We start from the raw sequence: 26116 nt of genomic DNA, 5'->3' as shown, positions 1-26116 counted from the left end.
GACAAGAGCGTACCCAAACAGAGCTAAAATGTGAGCCAAATCATCAGATTTGACTTCAATACAGAAAAGTGGGATCAAAGGTGAAAAAGTTAGGGGCCAGAGCCCCAGCTGGCTGTGACGTCTTACGCCACTTTACACCTGTTGAGGATGGGACCCAGAGACATGTCATAAACATAGCAGCTTCCTCCAGAGGTTTGATGGATTTACTGATTTCCACTGGCCCCTTGGTGGTGCTACAGACCTCAGTAATAAACCAGAGCTTTTCTCAGTTTAGAAACATGGGATGTTGTTTGCCTTAAAATAAATGTACCTCAAAATGGAATTTGGTTAGGAAATTGACAAGTATGGTAACTTGTTACAGCTTCTGTAGGACATCAGTACAGCCCAAGGGCTTTGCTGTTTAGCTTCTAAATAACTGGCTTAAGGTTACAGAGTTGCATTAATAGTAGAGATAGCCCTGAACCAAACCCCCAGAACCGAATGCATGCAAATGTGGGTGTTCAATATCAGAATATAAATACTGTGTTTTGTGCCCTTCTCTGATCAATGTGTGTAATTACTGAACAATGGTGACATGCATTAGGTCCCTTCTCAATGCAATGCTACATATAAATTTGAACTTCATGTCTCACTGACTGCCTCAACTAAAACAATAACACCACTCCTTCCCTTCATATTTTGAAGAGAAGGTCTAGCATTGCAGTGGAGAGAGGCTAGAACGACCTGCAGTCATGAAGACCTGTACACTTTAATAAGTAACTGACCGAAAGGAAGCAGGAAGTAACAGATATCTCATAAGAAACCCTGTTCTTACAAGATTTTCAACTCAATTCATGCACATCCAAGAAGTCTGGCTGCTATTGTGTATTTTCCCATGCATATGCACACATCCACATCCATACCATAGCCACCCCCACCCCTTTCCGGGGTGCATATCTAGACCAGACTCATCATCCAAACCCTTTAAAGTTCATTCATTGCAAGTAAAGTATCAGAAGTTGAAATAGCACTTTGTACATGCTCGTTGATTTTTGGTTTTTGAGGGTAGGTTTCCTGAACAAATACCATTTCAATTAGTTTTTTTGATCATGATTTGTAGTGATAATTTGCTTAGCATAGGAACACAGGAACTGCCAGACTGGGTTCAGGTCAGTGGTCCATCTAGGGCCACAGTGGGATAACACCCTCTATAGTGTGAGATTTCTAAAGCACATTAATGTGTTGTGCATTAATTGGTCTGTGTAGACTCTGCAGCTGTACACTAAAGATTCCCTAGAGCTCTTTAATGTGGTCCTGTTTCAAACAGCACTACATGAAAGTGAACCAGCAGGGTCTACACAGACCAATGAATACATAATATGTTAGAGCACTTTAGAAATCACACCCCCAGAGAGTGCATTACCCCACCATGTAGACAAGCACCAAGTCCTGTATGTTGTCACCAAGAGTGACTGATGACCATTGCTTCAGAAATCCTTGCAAAAAAAAATCCTACATTAGGCAACTATGGGATGGCTTGCCCACAGAAAGTTCCTTTTTAAGTCTCACTAGTCAGAAGTGATTAAAACACTTCCTGAAACATGAGTGTTTATATCCTTTCCATAACTCCTGGCTTTTTATTTGTTGGAAGGGTTTTTTTTGTTCATTTGTTTGCTTTTATTTTTTACTGTTATAAGCCTAGTCATGGCTTATTTAGTAAAGCGCAAAGCAGAAAGTCTGTGATCTAGGTATAACTTTGGTCTAGGATGGTCTAGGTTTACTTAATCCTGCCTCAGTGCTGGGGGGATGAACTACATGTCCTCTTGAGGTTCCTTCCAGCCCTAAAATTCGATGATTTCTATGATTTTCCTTGGGTTTTCAGTCAGGACAGAGTTTTGTACCATTTTGAGTGACAGATAAAAAACGATACTCCTTGTGAGAGTGCGACTTGGGGCCAATTATAAAATGATATAACTGTCTTAGCTTAATTGCCTAGTAGAAAATGCTTTGCCATTGCATCACGGAGATTTTGCTTCTGGGCACGTGCCCGATTTGGAAAGCTTATTATTTTATGGATCTGGATGTGGTGATCATTCAGATATAACAGCAAAAAGGGAGGCCAGCCAAACGGTCAGAACAGAAATCACTGTGCATGTACTCCAGGAGCCAAACTGTCAACCGGGGTCAACAACCATCAACATTAGCTACATTGATTTACACCAGCGGAGTATCTGGCCCCATGCAAACCTAGAATAAGTTCAGGGTAATGGAGTGGATTTTGCTTTTACTGAGATGCACAACTGATAGGAAAAAAATCTGAGGCAGCTCATCTCTGCATCATATTAAGTACAACTACCAGTATATTTCTTCGGTTGCACATTTAGATTTGATTCAGATAAGACCTACAACAGTACACAAAAGCAGAAATAAGTTAGCTCATATTGAAATCAGTATGAAAACAGGACTTGAAATGAGAATGGGCAGAAGGAATGCCATTCCCCTTGTAAAATAATTACCGGTATGTATATTAACAATATAGGAGAGTGGAAAAAGAGAAGGGGAGATGCCCCTTGTTAAATGTTTAGCACTTAAAACTTCTGTGACAGAAGTACAAAGTCTGGACCAAATCCTGCAGTCCTTACCTGGGCAAAGCTCCCGTGATCTACAGTGGGAGCCTTACCCAAAGGAAAATCTGAGCGAGGAGAACAGGATTGGGGTTTCTCACTGTATTGGTATCATACCTGCCACCTTCGAGTTGTATGCCACGCCAACTCCACAGATGTTATTGTTTGCTGCAGCTGACACTTCCCCTGCACACCTGGTTCCATGACTGCAAAGATGAATAGAGAGAGACCATGTAAACCACTGCTCCTGATCAACATTATTACCCAGTTTGCACATATAGTATCACACACCATTAGGAGCATGCTGGATCAGGCCATTGGTTAATCAAGATTGGTAGCTTGCTTCTTGTCCCAGTTAACACCAGATGCTCCAGAAGAAAGCAAAACTCCATTGCGGCACTTAGCAAACTGCACAGTGCTGTATGTGAAGAAACCAGTTTACCCTCTAAAGCCTGACGGATGTTTATTCTAATATAAACCTGCATAATTATGCTCAATTTAGTTGTAAAGTTGTTCAGCCCTTTTTAGAATCCAGTTTTTCAAGCAGGCTCTATCTTGGTGGACAGTAAAAATAGCACTGGAAAGAGTAGTCTAATGATAATACTAATACTTAGCACTTCAACAGCGTATAATAATAGTACTTAGCACATTTATTATTTATTTTGCATGTTATGGTAACACCTAAAGGCCCTCCACGGATCAGGGCCCCATTGTGCTAAGCGCTGTACAAACACAAAGCAAACCGACTGCCCCTGCCCTGAAGAGCTCACAATCTAAAGAGGCAGCAGATGGATGCAACACACAGACGGGGGAGCACAGGAAAATAATGTGACAATGCGGGTCAGCAAGTGAAGCAGCAGTCACGACACACCAGCTGCAAAAGCATTGCCAACTTAAGCAGGGTGCTGTATGTGTCTCATCCTCCTTTAGCGGGTAGTCCACAGAGAAGATACCAGCCACTACTGCTGTTAGCTAATAAAGTGATTTCTTTACACTCATGTAGGACAGGTCTGTGCTTTGGCACGGAAGGTCCCAGGTTCAAAATCAGCCCATTGTGCTTCAATCATATTTTTCATCTTCAAAGTGTTTTCAAATCATTAACAAATTAATGCTGAAAATACGTACCGAGTGTGACAAAGTTCCTGTGCTACCTTGGTGGGTCTTAGGCTTATTGGCGGATTTGCTCACCTTGGAGCTTCACGGCAGCCCTCAGCTTGGCCGTTTTTCTGAACCCACAGTCCAGGTCGACTCCTCCTGTGTCTGACCAGATTTGGGGGGAACCCAGGCCCACCCTCTACTCCGGGTTCCAGCCCAGGGCCCTGTGGAATGCAGCTGTCTACAGTGCCTCCTGGAATAGCTGTGCGACAGCTACAACTCCCTGGGCTACTTCCCCATTGCCTCCTCCCAACAGCTTCTTTATCCTCACCATAGGACCTTCCTCCTGGTGTCTGATAATGCGTGTACACCTCAGTCCTTCAACAGTCCGCGTTCTCACTCTCAGCTCCTAGTGCCTCTTGCTCCCAGCTCCTCACACGCATACCACAAACTGAAGTGAGCTCCTTTTTAAAACCCAGGTGCCCTGATTAGCCTGCCTTAATTGACTCTAGCAGCCTCTTGATTGGCTGCAGGTGTTCTAATCAGCCTTTCTTAATTGTCTCCAGAATGTTCCTGATTGTTCTGGAACCTTACCTGTTACCTTACCCAGGCAAAAGGGACCTACTTAGCCTGGGGCTAATATATCTGCTTTCTATTACTCTCCTATAGCCATCTGGACCGACCCTGTCACGCAAGTTAGGCTTGTAGGCCTAATGGGGGGAGGGAGGGACGGCGTCTGGTTTTTCTCTCCAATAAAATAAATATATATTTTGAGTGATTTTTTTTAAATTTACCATGTTTTAGCAGATGGGATATTTTCTACATCTAAATTATATTACCCTCTATGCATGTATATTGTGGTTATCTCTATAGTATCCTTGTGGCTCACAACATTAGTGTTACCATATTATAAAGGCCACATACACTCATATGCTCTATACCCTGAGGCAGCTGGATTATTTTGTTTTATTTCTTTTTTAAAATTCAGCCTCTATCTTCTTTCCCTCTCCCTCAAAGTGCAGGTTGAAAAGGCTGGTACAATAGAGGTGTGAGAAAACTTGGGATCATGTATTCTTCTTCCTGTAATATTTCCTAGCTTATTTTTTTTAGAGATACATCTATTGTAGGAAAATGACTGGTTTCCAAATATCCCACCACCATGAAAATCTTATGCCTGTTTCAGGACCCTTTTCTGAAGGCTCTTTGGGCAGGGAAAAGATTGAAATACGTTTCTTGTACATCTGTTGGATAAACTTCTGTCACTAACTCAGAAGGTTTTCCTTGACTATCCTTGTTAAAATAACTGAAAAGGCTACAGCGTGGCTGGGCATTCGTTATCTAGTCACTTGTAGGATATAGGGTGTGACACTGCTCCCAGACTGTACCCTGGGGAGTGACAACCCATCACACGGGGAAGCTGCGATGTTCAAAAACTTTCTAAAAACGCCAGGTCATACCCACCCCCAGATTTCTCCCCTGGCTGAAGGAAGCTCTACAGACTCCCACCCCCACCCCCGCGCTTCCTGCACCCATCGCTGCTCAGCTGCAGGGGGAGGGATCACTGTACAGGGAGCTGCTCTCCCATCCGTCCAACCCCCGTGCATCCATACCCAGACCCTCCTGATGACCCCACTCCCACTGCACCTGGATCACCCCAACGAGCCACCCACACCCGGATCCCAACCCTACCGAGCCCCAACCAGCTGCACCTGGATCTCAACTCCACTGATCCGCACTCCCCCAGCATCTGGACCCTCCTCACTGAGCCCCCCCACTCAGACCCCCATGCTGAGCCCCAAACACCTTCACCTGGACCCCCCTGCAGAGTCCCATTGCACCCAGAACCCCCCAGCAAGCCCCTCTGCATCCAGATTCCCCCTACGCCCGGATCCCACACTGAGCCATCCGCACCCAGATTGCCCCACACTATAGCCCTCTCAACCCACACCTGGATTCCCCCCACACTAAGCCCCTCCAGCCCCTCCATACTTGGATCCTGCCCTACTGAGCCTGCCTGCCCACACCTGCTGCACCTGGCACGGAGGGCCAGAGCTCTGTGGTGTTTCTGGGGCAGGCCCAGTCCTTGCGCGGTGTCAGGTTTGGGTGCAGCCTCACCGCTGAGTCTGTGTCTTGGGATGGGGGAGCTGCACAGTGATCTCTCACCTCTGAGCAGTCAGTGACCTGTGCTCTCCAATGACATGCTGGAGCCTCCACATTTATTTGACAAATAAAAATTGCAAAATTTTGCAGAATTTTAAAATATTGTGTACAAAAAATTAATTTTGGGGGCAGAATTTTTAATTTTTTGGAGCAGAATGCCCTCAGGAGTAGTCAATGCAACAGAAAAAGCTGCTGTATCTGTTTATACAAATACCCAATCATCCATTATGTTGTTCTCATTATATTGACTGAAAACTATGAGAGGGAAAAGTGCAGGTATGGCCTTTAATAAATAGAGGTGAAGGGTAATTGTAACTGTCAAGGTTCCTTCCCCACTCTGAACTCTAGGGTACAGATGTGGGGACCTGCATGAAAGACCCCCTAAGCATATTCTTACCAGCTTAGGTTAAAAACTTCCCCAAGGTACAAACTTGCCTACGCTGCCACCACCAAGCATCTTACACAAAGACTAGGGAAAGAGCCCACTTGGAGACGTCTTCCCACAAAATATCCCTCCAAGCCCTACACCCCCTTTCCTGGGGAAGGCTTGATAAAAATCCTCACCAATTTGTACAGGTGAACACAGACCCAAACCCTCGGATTTTAAGAACAATGGAAAAACAATCAGGTTCTTAAAAGAAAAATTTTAATTAAAGAAAAGGTAAAAGAATCACCTCTGTAAAATCAGGAAGGTAAATACCTTACAGGGTAATCAGAGTCAAAACATAGAGAATCCCTCTAGGCAAAACCTTAAGTTACAAAAAGAAACAAAAACAGGAATATACATTCCATCCAGCACAGCTATTTTACCAGCCATTAAACAAAAGAAATCTAACACGTTTCTAACTAGATTACTTACTAACTTTTTACAGGAGTTCTGAGCTGCATTCCTGATCTGTTCCCGGCAAAAGCATCACACAGACAGACAGACCCTTTGTTTCGCCCCCCTCCAGCTTTGAAAGTATCTTGTCTCCTCATTGGTCATTTTGATCAGGTGCCAGTGAGGTTATCTTAGCTTCTTAACCCTTTACTGGTGAAAGCGTTTTGCCTCTGGCCAGGAGGGATTTTATAGCACTGTGGACAGAAAGGTGGTTACCCTTCCCTTTATATTTATGACACGCCCCCCCCCCCCCCCCAAATCACAGATAGGGTGAAACACTGGCTGTGATTTCTTCCTGGAGCTCTAGGAGAAAACAGAGTTAATAAGACATATGCACCTCTAAATATACTACCAAGTGTATAAAGAATAACAATATTTTCCACATCTCAAGGACGATTTTAACCAGTTGAGTCTGGGAAACTTTCACGGGAGAGTGCATCAGCCACTTTGTTAGAAGCTCCTGAGATGTGTTGGATGTCGAAATCAAAATCTCGGAGAGCTAAACTCCACCAAATAAGTTTTTTGTTATTTCCCATGGTGGTATGAAGCCACTGTAGCGCAGCATGGTCAGTTTGCAGGTGGAAACGTCGTCCCCAAATGTATTGGTGTAGCTTTTCCAGAGCATAGACAATGGCGTAACATTCTTTTTCACTGACTGACCAATGGCTTTCTCCCTCAGACAGCTTCTTGCTGAGAAACATGACATGATGGAACTCTTGATTTGGTCCTTCCTGCATTAAGACTGCTCCTATACCATGCTTGGACGTATCTGTGGTTACTAGGAACTGTTTGTCAAAGTCTGGGGCCCTTAGTACAAGGTCAGACATGAGTGTCGCTTTAAGCTGGTTAAAGGCCTTCTGACACTCTTCGGTCCACTGAACGGCATTTGGCTGTTTCTTTTTGGTAGGTCTGTCAGTGGGGCGGCGATTTGGCTGTATTGCGGTACAAATTGCCTGAAATATCCAGCCAAGCCTAAGAAGGATTGAACCTGTTTCTTTGACTTTGGGACAGGCCACTTTTGGATAGCATCCACTTTGGCCTGTAGGGGGCTGATAGTTCCTTGACCCACCTGGTGTCCAAGGTAAGTCACTCTGTTTAGGCCTATTTGACACTTCTTAGCTTTAACAGTTAGTCCTGCCTCCCTTATGCGCTCAAAGACGTTTTGTAGATGTTCCAGGTGTTCTGCCCAGGAATCCGAAAATATGGCCACATTGTCAAGGTAGGTGACTGCATATTCTCCTAATCCCGCTAGGAGACCATCTACTAGTCTTTGGAAGATGGCGGATGCATTCCGCAGCCCGAAAGGGAGTACATTAAATTCATACAGCCCGACATGTGTGGTGAAGGCTGACCTTTCCTTGGCGGATTCATCTAGCGGTACCTGCCAGTACCCCTTGGTTAAGTCCAAGGTAGAGATGAACTGGGCCTGTCCCAGTTTCTCCAATAGTTCATCTTTGCGTGGCATTGCATAGTTGTCGGGTGAGTTACAGCATTTATCTTACGGTAGTCCACGCAAAAACATATCTCCCATCTGGTTTGGGAACTAGAACCACTGGAGATGCCCATGCACTGCCAAAGGGGCAGATTACACCCATCTGTAGCATACGCTGCATCTCCCGTTCTATAGCAGTTATAGCTTGAGGAGACACCCGATAAGGTTGGACTTTAATTGGGTGAGCATTACCTGTGTCAATGGAGTGGTATGCCAGTTCAGTAAGTCCTGGGGTGGCTGAGAATATTGGCGCGTAGCTAGTGCACAGCTCCTTGAGCTGCTGTCGCTGCATACGCCCAAGGGTCATGGAGAGGCTCACCTCTTCCATGCCACCATCAGTTTTCCCTTCGTAGTAGACACCTTCAGGCCACTCAGCGTTGTCTCCTCCCTGGGCTGTAAACTGACAAACTTTTAATTCTCTGGAATAAAAGGGCTTTAGAGAATTAATATGGTACACCTTAGGCTTTTGGTTGGAGGTGGGGAATGCTATGAGATAATTAACAGCTCCCAGGTGCTCTTGGACCGTGAATGGCCCTTCCCACAGTGCTTCCATTTTATGGGCCTGGAGCGCCTTTAAGACCATGACCTGGTCCCCTACTTTGAAGGAACGGTCTCTGGCATGTTTATCATACCAGGCTTTTTGCTCTTTTTGAGCATCCTGTAGGTTTTCTTTAGCAAGGGCTAAAGAGGTTCGGAGGGTGTTTTGTAGGTTGGTTACAAAGTCCAGAATGTTAGTTCCTGGAGAAGGTGTAAACCCCTCCCGCTGCTGCTTCACCAACTGTAATGGCCCCTTAACCTTGCGGCCATGTACAAGTTCAAATGGTGAAAACCCTAAACTGGGATGTGGTACAGCTCTGCAGGCAAAGAGCAACTGCTGCAACACTAGGTCCCAATCATTGGAGTGCTCATTTACGAATTTACGTATCATGGCCCCCAAAGTTCCATTAAACTTCTCCACCAGGCCATTTGTTTGATGATGGTAAGAGGTGGAAACTAAGTGATTCACCCCATGAGCTTCCCAAAGGATTTCCATAGTTCTTGCCAGGAAATTTGTTCCTGCATCGGGGAGGTTGTCAGAGGGCCAACCTACCCTGGCAAAAATGTCTGTTAGTGCCTGGCACACACTTTTAGCCCTGGTGTTGCTTAGAGCTACTGCTTCTGGCCATCGGGTGGCAAAATCTATGAAAGTCAGTATGAATTGCTTTCCTCTGAGTGTCTTTTTTGGAAAAGGACCCAGAATATCCACAGCTACTCGCTGAAATGGAACCTCAATGACGGGGAGTGGCTGGAGAGTGGCTTTGACCTGGTCTTGGGGTTTTCCCACTCTTTGGCGCACCTCACAAGACTGGACATAGGTAGAAACATCCTTGCCCATTCCCTCCCAGTGGAACAACTTTCCCAAAAGGTCTTTGGTTCTGTTCACCCCAGCATGGCCACTAGGATGATTGTGAGCTAAGCTTAATAGCTTTACCCGGTACTTAGTTGGAACTACCAACTGTCTCTGAGGATGCCAGTCTTCCTGGTGTCCACCAGAAAGAGTTTCCTTGTATAAAAGTCCTCTTTCTACAACAAACCTGGATCAACTAGAAGAGCTGAGAGGTGGTGGATTGCTCCGTGCCGCCGTCCAAGCTCTCTGGAGGCTTTTATCTGCTTCCTGTTCGGTCTGGAACTGTTCCCTTGATGCTGGAGACATCAGTTCCTTACTGGATTGTGGACCTAGGCTTGGTCCCTCTGGAAGCGATGCAGGTGATGGGGCTGTTTCCGTTGATGGTGAACCGCTCTCTGCTGGTGCACTATGTTGGGGTTCAGGCTCTGGCTGAGCCTCTTGTGTAGGGTTATCTGCTGCTGCTGGTGTAGGTTCGGTGGGGCCCTCTGGTGTTGGGGTTGCAAACACTGGATTCAGTGCTGGCAATGGTTCTGGTGCTGCTTGTTCCGCTGGTTCCGGTTCTGGGACTGGCTCTGTCTGGGTCTCTGGGACTGGATCCACTGCTGCTGCTGCTGACGTTGGCATGGGGTCCGGTTCCATCACCTCTGACCGGGTCCTGGTAGAAGTTTCCAGAATAGAGCTAGGTGTGACAGCTTGCATAGCCTGGCTGCGGGTGACCATTCCCACCCTCTTCGCCCGCTTCACATGATTGGCCAAGTCTTCCCACAACAGCATGTGGATGGGATAATCATCATAGACTGCAAAAGTCCACATTCCTAACCAGTCCTTGTACCGGACAGGCAACTTGGCTGTAGGCAAGTCAAAAGCGTTTGACTTGAAGGATTGAATCGTCACTTGGATCTCTGGCCACATCGATTAAATTGGGGTTCACTAAGGAAGAATGGATAGCTGACACTTGTGCTCCAGTGTCCCTCCACGCAGTGACCTTCTTCCCACCCACACTCACAGTTTTCCTCCGCTCCGAGGGTATCTGGGAGGTATCTGGGCCTGAGGACCTCTGGTGTGATTCTGGTGCAATGAACTGTAATCTGTTGGGGTTCTTGGGGCAGTTGGCCTTTACATGCCCCAGCTCGTTACATTTAAAACATCGTCCAGCTGACGGGTCATTGGGGCGAGGTGGGTTGCTGGAGAATGGTGTGGTGGGACGATAAGGTGTCTGGAGGGTTCCTTGGGGGGTAGTTGGGGCCTTGGGCTGCCCCGGTAGTAGAGTTTGGTCTGAGGTTGTCCTTTCTGGTATCCGCTCCAATGGCGACCAGTTTTTTTTTTCTGCCACCTCCACCCATTTGCTCCAATCTCCCCCGCCTTGATTACAGTTTTGGGCTTCCCATCTAGGATGTATCTTTCTATTTCCTCAGGAACACCCTCTAAAAACTGCTCCATTTGCATTAGGAAGGGCAAATCTTCTGGAGATTTAAGACTTTCTCCTGATATCCAGGCATCCCAATGTTCACAAATGTGGTAGGCATGTCGGGTAAATGACATGTCTGGTTTCCACCTTAGGGCTCTGAACCGCCAACGGGAATGCTTGGGTGTTAGCCCCATTCCGACTCTCGCCTGGGTTTTAAACAGTTCATACTTGTTCATGTGTTCCTTAGGCATTTCAGCCGCCACCTCAGCTAAGGGTCCACTGAGCTGCAGCCTCAGCTCTACCATGTACTGGTCTGTAGAGATGCTGTACCCAAGGCAGGCTCTTTTGAAGTTTTCTAAGAAGGCCTCGGTATCATCGCCTGCCTTGTAGGTGGGGAACTTTCTGGGATGGGAAGTGGTACCTGGAGAAGGATTGCTAGGGTTTGTTGGTATATTCTGCTGAGCCTTTGCCTTCTCCATCTCCAGTGCATGCTTCCTCTCTTTTTCCTTCTCCTCCAGTTCTTTTTCCCTTGCCTCCATAGCTCTCCTGTGGACAGCCTCTTGGATTTTTTCTGCCTCTTTTGCAGCCTCCATTTCTTTGTCCTTCGCCTCCCTAGCTCTCCTGTGGGCAGCCTCTAGGGCTTTTCTGCCTCTTTTGCTGCCTCCATTCTGGTTAACTGCAGTTTGTGTTTTGCCTTGGTTTCTGTCATCATAGCCTCTCTGTTTTTAACTAACTTTACACCAGAGAGTTAGAAAGAAAACCACAAAAAAAACTGGCTTCTAAAATTTTGCTGTGCTGTAATGTGATACCTATGTTCTCTGATAGCTATTCTCAGCCTACAGAAAAATCCTTTAAAAAAAAAAACTAAATCCTTTGTCTCCAGGCAAATAGACAGATAACCCCTCTAGCTGCTCTTAGCTTTAAAAAAAACCTCTTCAGGTCTGTGAAAAACTTATGAATTACCCTGCAGAAGGTTAACTACCCTGCCTTTAGGTCGAGAAAACTCCAGCTCAAAAAAGAAAGATCCCTTTGTTATGCCTGCTGCTCTGTCCCCCCAGGCAGAGACATAGAATTTACAGCTGCAATCCTCTTTTACAAAACCTTTTAAAATCCTGCTGCTTCTGGTTCAAAATGATCTCAAAATGATCTAAAAAAAAATCTCAAAATGATCTAAAAATGACCTCAAAATGATTCCACCGCTTTGCCACCACGTCAAGGTTCCTTCCCCACTATGAACTCTAGGGTACAGATGTGGGGACCTGCATGAAAGACCCCCGAAGCTTATTCTTACCAGCTTAGGTTAAAAACTTCCTCAAGGTACAAACTTTGCCTTGTCCTTGAACCCTATGCTGCCACCATCAAGCGTGTTAAACAAAGAACAGGGAAAGAGCCCACTTGGAGACGTTGTCCCACAAAATATCCCTCCAAGCCCTACACCCCCTTTCCTGGGGAAGGCTTGATAAAAATCCTCACCAATTTGTACAGGTGAACACAGACCCAAACCCTTGGATTTTAAGAACAATGGAAAAACAATCAGGTTCTTAAAAGAAAAATTTTAATTAAAGAAAAGGTAAAAGAATCACCTCTGTAAAATCAGGAAGGTAAATACCTTACAGGGTAATCAGAGTCAAAACATAGAGAATCCCTCTAGGCAAAACCTTAAGTTACAAAAAGAAACAAAAACAGGAATATACATTCCATCCAGCACAGCTATTTTACCAGCCATTAAACAAAAGGAAATCTAACGCGTTTCTAGCTAGATTACTTACTAACTTTTTACAGGAGTTCTGAGCTGCATTCCTGATCTGTTCCCGGCAAAAGCATCACACAGACAGACAGACCCTTTGCCCTCCCCCGCCCCCCACTCCAGCTTTGAAAGTATCTTGTCTCCTCATTGGTCATTTTGATCAGGTGCCAGTGAGGTTATCTTAGCTTCCTAACCCTTTACTGGTGAAAGGGTTTTGCCTCTGGCTAAGAGGGATTTTATAGCACTGTGGACAGAAAGGTGGTTACCCTTCCCTTTATATTTATGACAGTAACTCTGACCAACAAGTACTTCAGAAGTACTTAATATGTTTCACAAACTAATATCCGGCAGAGGGGGAGGGAACATGGAGAATATAAAGTGTTAATATTTATAGGGCCGTATAGTTGGAATAAGCTGTCTCTAACTATTTATTTATATTACAGTAGGACTTAAAGGCCCCAGCTTAGAAGGAGCCCCATTATATTGGGCACTATATAGTAGAGTTGGACAAAAAAATTTGGTCAAAACTTTTCTGGGGTGAAAAATGCAGATTTGGCAACCCAAAACATTTTGCAAATTCATGTCAGTTTTGCTGAATGGTTCATGTTAAAAAAAAAACAACCCAAAAAAACTGAAATGTTTTGTCTCAACATTTTTGAAATTCAACATTTTGATTTTTTGGTTTGCAACAATCTTTTGTTTCAAAATGTCCTTCAAATCTATTTAATTTGTTTGAAAGTGCTGAAAAAGACTCAAAATCAAAATGGAATTTCTTTTGGTCGAACACAAAATTTATTTCAACCTAAAATGATTTTTTTACTTTTCAAGCCACCAAATTTTTTGAAGCTTTTCATTTTTGGTTTGACGTGAAATGAATCTCCCCCATCCACTTTTCTGGAAGTACCAGCAAATTGAAAAAGCTAATATTTTCACAGGTCCTCTCTATAATACACATAGCAAGAGACCCTGAAGCGCTCACCTTCTGAATAGGGAAAGAAAGAGTAGGAAGGGAAATAGAGAGGTGACTTGATCAGCATCAAGCAGTAGGTTAGGGACAGAACTGGGAGCAGAACCCAAGTCCTCCTAATTCCCTGGCAAGTGCCCTACACACTGGGCCACACAGCACCGCAGACACCATCCCTCTGGGCCTTAGTGCAGGGGTGTAACATGGGTAGGCCATGACCCTCCCAATCAACACCCAGGCCCACCCAAATATGAGCTTGTGTGACACCCCCCCACATACACCCTTTCCTGTAAGAGCAGCAGCAGATTGCTCCAGGGGCTGGGCAAAGAGACAGAAAGCCTCTGACCCTGGGAGCATCTCCCTCTCCCCCAGCTGTTCCAACTCAGTCAGTAACTGCTCCTGCCACTACCCAATGGGGAGGGAAGAGGCACACAACTTGGGAAACACAGATTCCCTGCAAGAGCCTGCATCGGTGGAACCGTACACCCTGGGAGGCAGCAGTCAGAGCCAGGCAGCTGCAACTATGTGACAGAGAGAAGCAGAGGCTGCTGCTTCTGTGGTGTGGGGTACAGACCATGACACAAGAGGTGATGGGGAATGGGTAGCTGGGATAGGAAAAGGGGCCCAGGAAGCTGGAGCCAAAAAGGGGCGCAGCCAAGCTATCTGGTCATTGCTCATCTACCATAAGCTGGGGCCCTCCCAAATTCCTATTCCTCACTATGCCATGGTTTCAGAGACCACTGTCTATTAGAATTAAGGTGACAGAGATTTTTTGCTGTCTTAAATAGCATGAGTTAGAAGAGGTATCTGCATTTACAAGCAAAGCAGCTGTGGTGAATATAATACTCTGAGCATGAACACCTCTCCCTGAGTCTTTGAAAAATCTAATGACATTTTGCACATGCAGCTGCCTGATAACAAAAGCCCCCTGGTTCCTGTTTTTTAAAAGTTCTCCACTTCCTGTTACACAAATCACTTAAATTGTTCACAGAGAAATATTTTCTTTATGTAAAAATATTTCACTTTGCAGTTCCTTCTTGCATGCATTGAAGTCATTTACTTTATCATTGACTGCAAGTGGAGCAAAATTGGACCCTTATAGTCCATTCTTTGAAAAGCTAGCCATGTACGACTCTTACACCAGCTAAGGATCTGCCCCTAAATATTACCAAATGCCACCCATCCACAACACTGGGTGGGAGAAATTGATGGGGCCAGTGGTGAAAGGGGGACTGTCCCAGCGGCAAGGGAGGGACAAACTCACCAAAGCACAATACATAGCTCCTCCCCCTGGGAGTCTCTGGCACCCATTGGCCAGTTGGGAGACAGGGGTGCTCATTGGCCAGCATTCCCCAGTTCCCAGAAGAGGTCACATGGAGCCTATTTGACTCTGTTACAGCAGAGAAAGGGTTACTCACTGCCTCCTACCTGCATCTCATGGGTGGGTAGGCTCCATGTCAGGGGCTGCAGCTCCTGACCCAGCCCTGGAGCAGAGGGAGCCCAGCTGAGGGTAGGGGGAGGGAGGGAGGGAGGTGGAGAGGATTAAGCAATGAGGAAAGGGGTTGAGGGAGAACAGTGCGCCAGGGGTGGGGCCTTGAGGAAAGAGGCAGAGCAGGTGCAGGACCTCGAGGGAAGAGGCGGAGCAGAGGCGGGGCCTTTGGGGGTAGAGGCAGAGCAGGGGCCAGGATGCACTCAGTTTTCGTGGGACTGGAGATCAGTCGAAGACCAATGTGCCTGCCGCAGGCGCAGGAGGAGAGTCACAGGTCGAGAGGAGCAGCTGGGCAGGAGCTGGGACCTCAGCAGGGATAGTTCATTTTGCAGATACTGGTGAGTCAAAAGAGTGTGTCCTTCCTGGTTAGGATCCAGAACCCCTCCTATAGGAGGTGGAAGGGATGGATTTGTGGTCTGAGGTTGAAAATAGTGAGGGTCCAAGCCTCAGAGGTGGACAGAGATGATGAGGAGTGGGTGAGTGGCCCTGGGCCTGCGCCTCACACCCATAATCTGCCAAGAGCCCTTCAGACATCCTCAGGATGCAGCAGTGGAGTTTGTCAGCAGCCTTCAGGCACTGAAGGAGGGAATTGCCAATCTCAGTGCAGTGGGGCAAAACAGTGACTCAGGTCCCTCCTCCCTCAGACATCCAGCCCAGGGATGTGGGCTGACCTGGCAAAATCATTGGCATTGGTGGCCCATAGGTTGGCAGCCTGCCTGATGAGAGCGGGGTAGGGGGTAGGACTGTCACAGGTTTGGGGGGACTGGTACCCCACAAAGGAATATGGAGCAATTAGAAAGGGACCCCCCCTGTTTCCAGGTGGCATCATTCCTCATGCACAAAGTTAGGAGACATGACAGCTGATGATCCTTGAGCTTATGTGAGATCCACTGTCCACTTCTCCAGGTAAGATACAGGTGTTATGGAACTTTTATTGGACTACCCTAAGAAAACAGATGCTGCTTACTTACGGAATGCATTTTCAGCTGGTTTTCAAATCCCTTACGAAGGCAGGAGGTGACACTGCTAGGCAGAGAACTTGAAGTCCATTAAAGGTTTTGAGGCTATAGTAAGGGCAAAGCTCACCTTGGAGGTAGCAGCAGGGAGAGTGGTAGGCCTCTTCTGATTCATTCCAGTGCCAGATTTGCGCATATCTCCCCTGGATGTGACACCAAAGAAGGCGAAGAGGGAATACAGGCTGCTCCATCACCTGTCCTACCCCTGAGGCTCATCAGTAAATGACCATATTGTCCCTAGGGTGACCAGATGTCCTGATTTTATAGGGACGGTCCCAATATTTGGGGCTTTTTCTTATATAGGTGCCAATTACCCCACACACCCTGTCCTGATTTTTCACACTTACTTTCTGGTCACCCTAATTGATTCCCTGCTGTGTTCAGTGAGATATTCGTCATTTGATGGCGGGAGTAGCCTGAGGTTAGGGACTGTGGTCATGGGGCACCGTGGCAAACTGTGGGAACTTTACATGTGTTTTCAGGTTTTTCCTCAAATTCCTTTCCTGACAGATTCCCCGCTGCTCATAGGATCCCAGCCTCCATATTGCTCCCTTTAAAATAACATGAAGGCTGTGGGTGAGACATGATGATGGAGGAAGGAGAACAATACAAAATTGCTATGAAGCATAAATTCAAACCTAGGTATCATGACTTCTTCAGTTAGCAGTCAGAAAATTATATACAGTTATCACCTACACAAACATTTCAGGCATGCCTTCGTCTTTCTGGAGTAGCAAACACTTTAAATACCATAACTTGGCTGATCAGAGTGATAGAAGAGGTTCCCAGTAGAACACACTAGATAAAAAAATCAGTGTGAAAACTGCAATATCTAATCTTCAGACGATAGCAACACAGCAGCTTCTGTGCTGAAAACCACATAGTTTAGTGGTGAGACAGACACTGAAACTATCAGCAGAGCCTTATGATTTCCTAATACCTGAAGTGACAACTGACTGAGCTCTATTACCTGTTAAACCAGTCATCTGTGTAGCGGGGATATGGGTAGGGATCGTTACTGCTGAAGTCGTAGCTGGCTTTGGCATTCTGGAAAACACAAATATTTTAATGAGTCAGCATGAAAACAGGCCAACAAAGCAAAACAGAATGCAGAATGAGGCAACTTGTAAAATGTTAATAAACTCCCCTTTTTCTATTTTATCCATCGGAGTGTCGTCTAATATACCTGGTATGCTGGACATAACACACCTCAGCTATAATTAGTTACCACATGAAATGTCTGAGATGAACTTTCCTCAAAATAGTATGTAAGCAGCATGGGCTGGTGCTTGGTACTATTCCTATGTAAGCAGAGTCAGGATGAGCTCCACACTCTGACATCTGGTGGTGAGTTGTGTCAAGTTGTGGAAAAGAACTTCAGGGGCTGATCTCATTTGCAGAGGCACACCCACCCTGCCTAGCATGAGCCCATAGCTGCCCAAATGGTCACTTTGGCTGCTGTGGGAGCCCCAGTGTCTCTGTTATTGGGACAGGAAGAATAAATTGTTATTATCCTGATTATGTGAATCAAGGACAGTGGAACTGTACTTGGCCTTTTGTTATGATGGAGGGACTCGCCAGCAACGCAGTAGCACTTACTAGGCAGGGGACATGGGTTCCAAAACACAGTGAATAGAGAGAGGCTGGGGACAGGTATTAGTACGTGGTGGTGTGGGTCTTTTGTGAGGGCTTGAAACATCAACTGCATCTCTCTCTTTCCCTCCCTGTGGAATATCAGAGCTAATTTTGGGTCTATTAGGAGTCTAGCTACAGGTACTGAGCTGAATTCGTTTTGGGCTTATGGTGTACCAGCACTGAGGCTCCCACTACTACAAGCTGAAAGAGCTAAAATTACTGAGCACTGTGTTAAGTAGTGGGGAGCCTGAAGATATATTGCTGGGCAGTGAGTGGGGTGGAGCAATTTATGGGATGGCGGGTGGGGTGGAGCGGCTTGCGGGACAGCTGGTGTGGTGGAGTGGAGCGGAGCGAAGCCCTATGGAGCGGCGGGGCAGTCCACTTTGGATCATGTAAGGTGCCCCTTACCTCTTACACACACACACTTACTTACTTTCACCCAGACTGGGGAGTAACACTCTGCAGATGAACTTTTGAACTCCGGGGCTAGGCTTTTGGGTTGTTGGACTTTTGGGACTTTCGGTGATCTTTGGGTTGCTGGACTCGGGATGTTTTGGTTGTTGGACTCAAGAACCAGAGGGAAAGGATATGGCCCAATCTGCTGGGGTGGCTCTTTGCTCATGGTTTGGTTGGTGAACCCTAGTTGTGGTGTTTTCCCAATTTAATGCTGATGTCGTTTACCTCATGTTATTAAAGATTTTCTGCTACACCGAGACTCTGTGCTTGCGAGAGGGGAAGTATTGCCTCTTTGAGGCGCCCAGAGGTGTGTGTAAGATTTTCCCAGGTCACTGGGTGAGGGCTTGAGCCAGTTTTGCATTTGATTTGTTGAGAGGGAACCCCTGTGTACTGAACCTGGCTCTTGCTGCTATCAACTCGGCCTAGCAGAAGGGTTACACCTACTTCAGTCTCTGGGTCACCATGGGCAAGTCATGCCATGTCTTTGTGCCTCAGTTCCCCCCAAATGGGGACAAGGACATTTACCCACCTTTTACAGTGCTTTGAGATATTTGTATTACAACTGTTGGGCATTATTATAATTATTATTATTGTTGTTTGTATTAGAGTGGTGCCCAGAAGCCCCACCTGAGAGGGAGAGCTCATTGTGCTAAGCAGTGTATAAAAATAGTAAGAGACAGACCCAAGTCTGAAGAATTTACATCTAAATAGACAAGGAAGACAAAGGGTGGGAGGGGAAACAGAGGTCCAGATCGGTAAAGTGCTCAAAGTCACACAGCACATCAGTGGCAGAACCAGGAAATGTCCATAAGGGGAGTTTTTCTTTAAGAGGAGAGGTAGATTCAAGCTAAAAATTCAACCTAATTTTTACATAAGGAGATAAGAATGGCCACACTGGGTCTAGCCCAGTATCCTGTCTTCTGACAGTGGCCAAAGCCAGGTGCCTCAGAGGGAATGAACAGAACAGGTAATCATCAAATGATCCATCCACTGTTGTCCATTCCCAGCTTCTGGCAAACAGAGGCTAAGGACACCATCCCTGCCCATCCTGGCTAATAGCCATTGATGGACCTATCCTTCATGAATTTATCTAGTTCTTTTTTGAACCCTGTTACAGTCTTGGTCTTCACAAAATGCTCTGGCAAGGAGTTCCACAGGTTGACTGTGCGTTGTGTGAAGAAATACTTCCTTTTATTTGGTTTAAACCTGCTTCCTATTAATTTCATTTTGTGACCCCTAATTCTTGTGTTATGAAAAGGAGTAAATAACACTTCTTTATTTACTTTCTCCACACCAGTCATGATTTTATAGACCTATCATAACCCCCCTTAGTCATCTCTTTTCCAAGCTGAAAAGTCCCAGTCTTATTAATCTCTCCTCAGACGGCAGCCGTTCCATACCCCTAATAATTTTTGTTGCCCTTTTCTGAACCTTTTCCAATTTCAATACATCTTTTTTGAGATGGGGTGACTGCATCTACATGCAGTATTCAAGATGTGGGCGTACCATGGATTTATATAGAGGCAATATGATATTTTCTGTCCTATTATCTATCTTTCTTAATGATTCCCAACATTTTGTTCGCTTTTTGAACTGCCGCTGCACGTTGAGTGGATGTTTTCAGAGAACTATCCACAATGACTCCAAAATCTCTTTCTTGAGTTGTGGTGGCTAATTTAGACCCCATCATTTTATATGTATAGTTGGGATTATGCTTTCCACTGTGCATTACTTTGCATTTATCATTGAATTTCATCTGCCATTTTGTTACCCACTCACCCAGGAGGTTTGTGAGATCCTTTTGTAGCTCTTCACAGTCTGCTTGGGACTTTACTATCTTCAGTAGTTTTGTAACCTCTGAAAATTTTGCCACCTCACTGTTTGCCACTTTTTCTAGATCATTTATGAATATGTTGAATAGCACTGGTCCCCGTACAAACCCCTGAGGGACACCACTATTTACCTCTCTCCATTCTGAAAGCTGACCATTTATTCCTACCCTTTGTTTCCTATCTTTTAACCAGTTACCAATCCATGAGAGGACCTTCCCTCTTATCCCATGACCACTTACTTTGCTTAAGAGCCTTTGGTGAGGGACCTTGTCAAAGGCTTTCTGAAAATCTAAGTACACTATATCCACTGCATCTCCCTTGTCCACATGCTTGTTGACCCCCTCAAAGAATTCTAATAGATTGGTGAGGCATGATTTGCCCTTACAAAAACCATGTTGACACTTCCCCAACAAATTATGTTCATCTATGTGTCTGACAATTTTGTTCTTTACTATAGTTTCAACCAGTTTGCCCGGTACTGAAGTCAAGCTTACAGAGCTGTAATTGCCGGGATCACCTCCAGAGCCCTTTTTAAAATTGGCATCACATTATCTATCCTCCTGTCATTGGGTACAGAAGCTGATTTACACAATACACTGCAATTTCACATTTGAGTTCCTTCAGAACTCTTGGGTGAATACCATCTGGTTCTGGTGACTTATTACCATTTAGTTTATCAATTTTTTCCAAAACCTCCTCTAATGACACCTCAATCTGGGACAGTTCCTCAGATTTGTCACCCCAAAAGAATGGCTCAGGTGTGGGAATTTCCCTCACATCCTCAGCTGGGAAGACGATGCAAAGAATTCATTTAGTGTCTCTGCAATGGCCTTATCATCCTTGAGTGCTCCTTTAGCATCTCGATCGTCCAGTGGCCCCACTAGTTGTTTAGCAGGCTTCCTGCCTCTGATGTACTTAAACAATTTTTTGCTATTACATTTCGAGTCTTTGGCTAGCTGTTCTTCAAATTCTTTTTTGCCCTTCCTAATTATATTTTTACAGCTCATTTGCCAGAGTTTATGCTCCTTTCTATTTTCCTCACTAGGATTTAACTTCCATTTTTTAAAGGATGCCTTTTTGTCTCTCACTGCTTCTTTTACTTTGTTGTTTAGCCACGGTGGCACTTTTTTGGTTCTCTATGTTTTTTTATTTAATTGTGAAAGACGCTTTTCATAACTGTGAGAACTACATGGGCTACTGCCAGCAATTTTGCACCAAAAGCCAGACCATAGGAATTCAAAACAGTACATAGGTGAAGTGTCTAAATGACAGAGAGAAAATGTATTGCCAGTTCAAACACCCCATCTTAAAGTATCAGGATGAAATCCTGGCTCTGTTGAAGTCAGTGGGAGCTTTGCCATTGACCCTCCCTGGTGCTGTATAACACACCGAAGAGAAGTGAATGAGTCAACAGAAAAAGATCAAGTCCTTTCATGTATTAACACGTACTATGTCCACTTATAGTAAGACCAGCTGGACAACTATCTAGGCATGGTAAAGTCAGAATGAAAATCCTGCCTCTGTGGGTAATTTAATTAGGAGCTGAAGTACACCAATTTCTAGGTTTGTTTCCTCTAGAGAGAAATGTACTTGAATCAGGAATTAAAGAAGTTTCTAATGCTATTGCCATGGATTATGCATGGCATGGATTTTAGGCAAACTGGAAGTAACTAATTTTAATTCAAATCTCATTCTCCTAGCCAGTAATGTGAGCATGTTCACACTCAGAACCTAATTTGATGAGTTCTGGGCTTTGCCTGTTCATTTGGTGCAGTATTTCTGACCTTTTTCCCATAAAATTCTCACTTTAGTGAAAATTACAATTTCAATCTTGGTATGGGTAGATTCAATTGAATCCCCACCTGCTAAACCCAAAGGAAATTACAAGTGGCTAATTTGTCAGGAAGGAATTAGACATGCAGACACCCTGTGTACGCTCATCAGCTGCTCTTGGTGTTGTTATCAGACAGTTTGTCCAAAGAAAAAAGATCCTTCAAGATATATAAATATATCACCATATATTCAAAGTAAGGATGGGCAAATTGCTTCAGAAAACAATCCAACCCACCCTACAGACTGTAGCTCTCCTGTATGTTCAATTAAACAAAGCATCAATTTCAGAAAAAAATTCCTTTTAAAAAAAGACACCTTTCAAAATTCCCTCTCTCTGATCTACCTAATTTTGGGCTACCCATTAGAGTACTGCATTCACGGAAGCAGAGTATTTTTTCTAAGAAACAGTCAGTACAGTCCAGAAAGAGCCGAATTAGGAAGACTAAGAAAATAACTGCAGATTCAAGTATTTATTTCCCTCTTCCTTTTCTTCAGGCCCTTTCTTGAAGACAGCAAGCCTTCTGCAGCCTTTAAAAAAGAAAATCTTTCGGACACTGTACAAAGTACTTTATATTAGAGCTGGTCAGAAAATGGGATTTATTTTCATGGGACACTTTGACTTTTTGATGAAAACTCAAATCAAAATATTTTGTCAAAAAAGCTATGCTGCTTCAGAGCCTCATGGGAGCTGAAGTTTGCATGCCTTTCGGTTTCAGCTAAGTACTTCAGTTTTCAGCCAAGAACTGAAAACTTCCTTTTAGTGGAGTACAGTTTTTTCATTAAAAAACAAGTCAGAGAAAGCAGACACTTTCCCCCTAAAAGTTCATTTAATCAAAAACCCAATCTTCCTGTCAAAAAACTGTTTTGGCAGAAAATATTTGATGAGCCCAACTTGATATTATTATAAACAGTAGACTCAAAAATATATCCATTGTTACTGCATGGAGAGACTACTCATCCTGTATTTTAAAGACCATCTCTAACTTGGTTCCTAATGTCCTACTACCCTTACCCTAATAAGATACTACCAAGTAGCATTTGATCAGAAAGTAACATGCTATCAAGCAATAAATCACACATAATTTATATACTGTGATATAAAGATATGATTTTGGCCCATGAATAAAAACAAAAAAAATAAATAAAAGCTTTGGCTTGCATTTTTCATACCATTGCCCTGTATTTTCTTGTGGCAAACCCTTCTATTGTATAACAGTTATTCTGTAATGGATGGAAAATACTAAACCAATTGTTTCATATGCTGTTTAGCAATGATTGTGTATCTTGAATAATAATGAACACTTCCTGATATTTTACATGGTTTTATAGGCCTCTAAGGAGCAATGCATAAGCAGCTATGTTTTCCTATTTAATTCAAGAATTTTTCCTACACTTAGATGACAGTCCAGGAGGCAAACATTAAAAGATATGCCTCTCACTACTAGTAGCCTAAATTCATCTATGGTATTAGAATAAGGATGACTTTGGCCCACTGGTTTTTGGGCTTTAAAAATATATATAAAGATTCTTAACATAGTGTTCAGTTCTTTGCTCTCTTGTATGGGTGCAATCCCCTGTGGAACTGGTCCTGTAACTTCCGTTTTTCTCTCTTGACTCCTATACTGACCAAAAGACAAAGAAACACTAAGCCTAAATGATGGTGAGTAATGTCTTTGACAAATTGCTCGTGAGTACTGTTCAAAGCCGTACAGTGGAAATAAATAATTCAGTTGTTGTACATAAGATCTTAAGTACAGAGGATAAATTCTTCATGAGATGGAAAAGCAAACAGTGTATTCTTTGCCTAGAGGAATATAACTGAGGGCAAAATGCCTCACTGAAAAACACACAAACAATGGCACCAAAACAATATTGATATGGGGGAAGGCTTCCCCTATTTGCAAGCTGAAGCATTTGCCTTGTGTTTGTTTCAAGACTATTCAAAAAATCCCACAGGGTTCTTGCTGCAAACAGTTCTGGCATGAAAATTTCTCAGAGCCCTGGTAACCTTTTATTTACATTTTAAAAGGCATCTATAAATAGATGCATAGGAAATATGCTAATTAGATTTTCAGTTCATTTTATGTGTACATGCAGAGGTAGATAAGTTTGTACAGGTAGAGGTACTGGTGAACATTATAAACACCATTTCTTTTGGTCCAGCATTGTTATTTGCAATTAGGTGTTCAGGTATCAGCAAATGGACACCAGGTTGTCAGCCTGCAATTTGGTGTTAGCTCTGGGCCATTGCTCTTTATCCCTGTTCTGTGGGTATAGAGTATTGACTAGAACCCAGTGATCCTTTATTGAGACTGTCAAAACTCAGGCTAGGATTGTCCCATAGCTTTAATTTCTTGTGTTTTCTTCTGTCAGAACATGATCATATGACTTTCTGATGTGCGCAACACAATTTCTTTTAAAAGACTCTTTCTCTTTGGAACAAGCCTAGCTATTTGTTTTCTTGTATATGTAACAGAGGGCAGTCAGATGCTACAGGGATGGGTGGCTTTATAGAGACCTAGCTAGATATATAGCATGGACCCCTGGGCAGGCCTGGACATGTGTAGAAACGGAGTTATCCCCTCTGTCACCCACAGAGGACTGGGGATATTTTATCTCATTTTGTTGGTGTTTTCTAGTGTGGAGAATGAGGGAGTTCTGTGTATTTTTTATAACGTTAGTTTACCTGTATGATACTTTCCTGCCTGATAGATGATATGATAGAACAGTATTAAATCAGAGGAGGCTGATGCGGGGGAAGCAAACATGAAATGAAACAATGACAGATAAGTCTCCTTAGGGAACAGTAGGGCAAGCTATGAACTGGGGAATGTCTCTGCTAGGCTTCAACCAGGCTGGCCAAGTTTACTTTTCCCAGACATTAGCCTAAGATCAAAGGGGATACTAAAGCCTTAGAGATGCCGGCTTAGGGAAGAAGAAGAAGGCTGTAGTGGGTTGTCAGCAGCTGCCTTGGTGGGACGAGATTGACAAAGACACAGTGACAGTGAGAGACACAAACTGTAGCAAGCATGGAGATAATTGGAGTCAAGGGAACATATAAAAACATGCAAGGAAAGATTTTGGTGTAGGTAAGTCCCATGCGTACAGGCCTTTGCTCTGTGTGTTACATACATCTGTGTGAACAAATCATGCTTTGTTTTGAAGAAGTTGGTTTTGAATCATTTTAATCAGCTGCTGTCACAGGCTCATGGAGGTAAAGGTCTTACAGGTGTCAAACCCAGTTGGATCTGTTGGGTTAACATGGTTGGGAAACAGGGGGACTGCAGACCAGAGAGATAGTCTAAGAGTGGTAAGAGTGTGTGGTCTCCCTTCTCCCCAGAGAGGGATGAAGGTGGCAAATCCTATCCCCAACAGGATAATAGATGGGCTGCCAGAACTCATTTAAATGAAGTAACAATTATACCTAGCTATTGCATAGTGCTTTTCTTCAGTGGGTATCATTATCTTATTTTACAGATGGGGAAACGGACACAGAGGGGGAAGTCACTTGTGCCAGGTCCCCTGGCAGGCCAGTGGCAGAGCCAGGAATTTAGAACCCAGGTCTCCTGCAGTACAGTGCTCTATGCACTCGCCCATCCGCCTCACCTACATAAATCTCTTTCTCTCCCCCACCCCCAATTACAGAAAGCACCATCACAATTGATACTAATTGGCACCCTCACCAGCAGCCTCAATGAATAAGGTCTAGGGCTGAGTAAGCCAGGGGAGTAAATCCCCTTCTTCTCGCTAGGGATGACCCCCCAGATAAATGGGAGGTATCCTGGCAGGAAGATGCCAATCTTTCATGGTTCATACGGCACCATTCTGTGGATAAAATAAGGACTTTGCTCTTCAGTTCTATTTGGTATCTTCCATGAGAACAACATTTACTAACACAACATTCAGAAAGAAAGGGTATTCCCTGCACCAACTCCAGAAAGCAAGAGGGGAAAGGTGAAATCCTGTGAACACAAGAAAAAAAAGTCTGTTCACTCACTAACAGGCTCCTTGTGGTGTCGGGCACCTAGTTTCATAGGTTTTAAGCCCAGAAGAGACTCACTAGATCTTCTAGTTTGACCCCCTGTTTATCCCAGGCTATAGAATTATTCATTTATTCAT

The 26116-nt window shown here is 44.4% G+C and overlaps 1 protein-coding gene across 2 annotated transcripts in view; it reads right to left on the bottom strand.

The window, feature by feature from the left end:
- Positions 1 to 26116, bottom strand: part of PCSK2 (proprotein convertase subtilisin/kexin type 2) — a 195296-nt gene that overhangs the window by 33158 nt on the left and 136022 nt on the right. For both annotated transcript variants that reach the window (XM_077812028.1, XM_077812029.1), the window contains 2 exons: positions 17212 to 17288; positions 2721 to 2809 (listed from right to left, as the gene is read on the bottom strand). In XM_077812028.1, coding sequence (XP_077668154.1) covers positions 2721 to 2809; positions 17212 to 17288 — 166 coding nt within the window. The remainder of the gene's footprint in view (positions 1 to 2720; positions 2810 to 17211; positions 17289 to 26116) is intronic.

The sequence above is a fragment of the Eretmochelys imbricata genome, chromosome 3, assembly GCF_965152235.1.
Source record: "Eretmochelys imbricata isolate rEreImb1 chromosome 3, rEreImb1.hap1, whole genome shotgun sequence".
Taxonomy (NCBI): domain Eukaryota; kingdom Metazoa; phylum Chordata; order Testudines; family Cheloniidae; genus Eretmochelys; species Eretmochelys imbricata.
The sequence above is the reverse complement of the archived record's forward strand: the minus strand, read 5'-3'. Positions and strand labels throughout refer to the sequence as shown.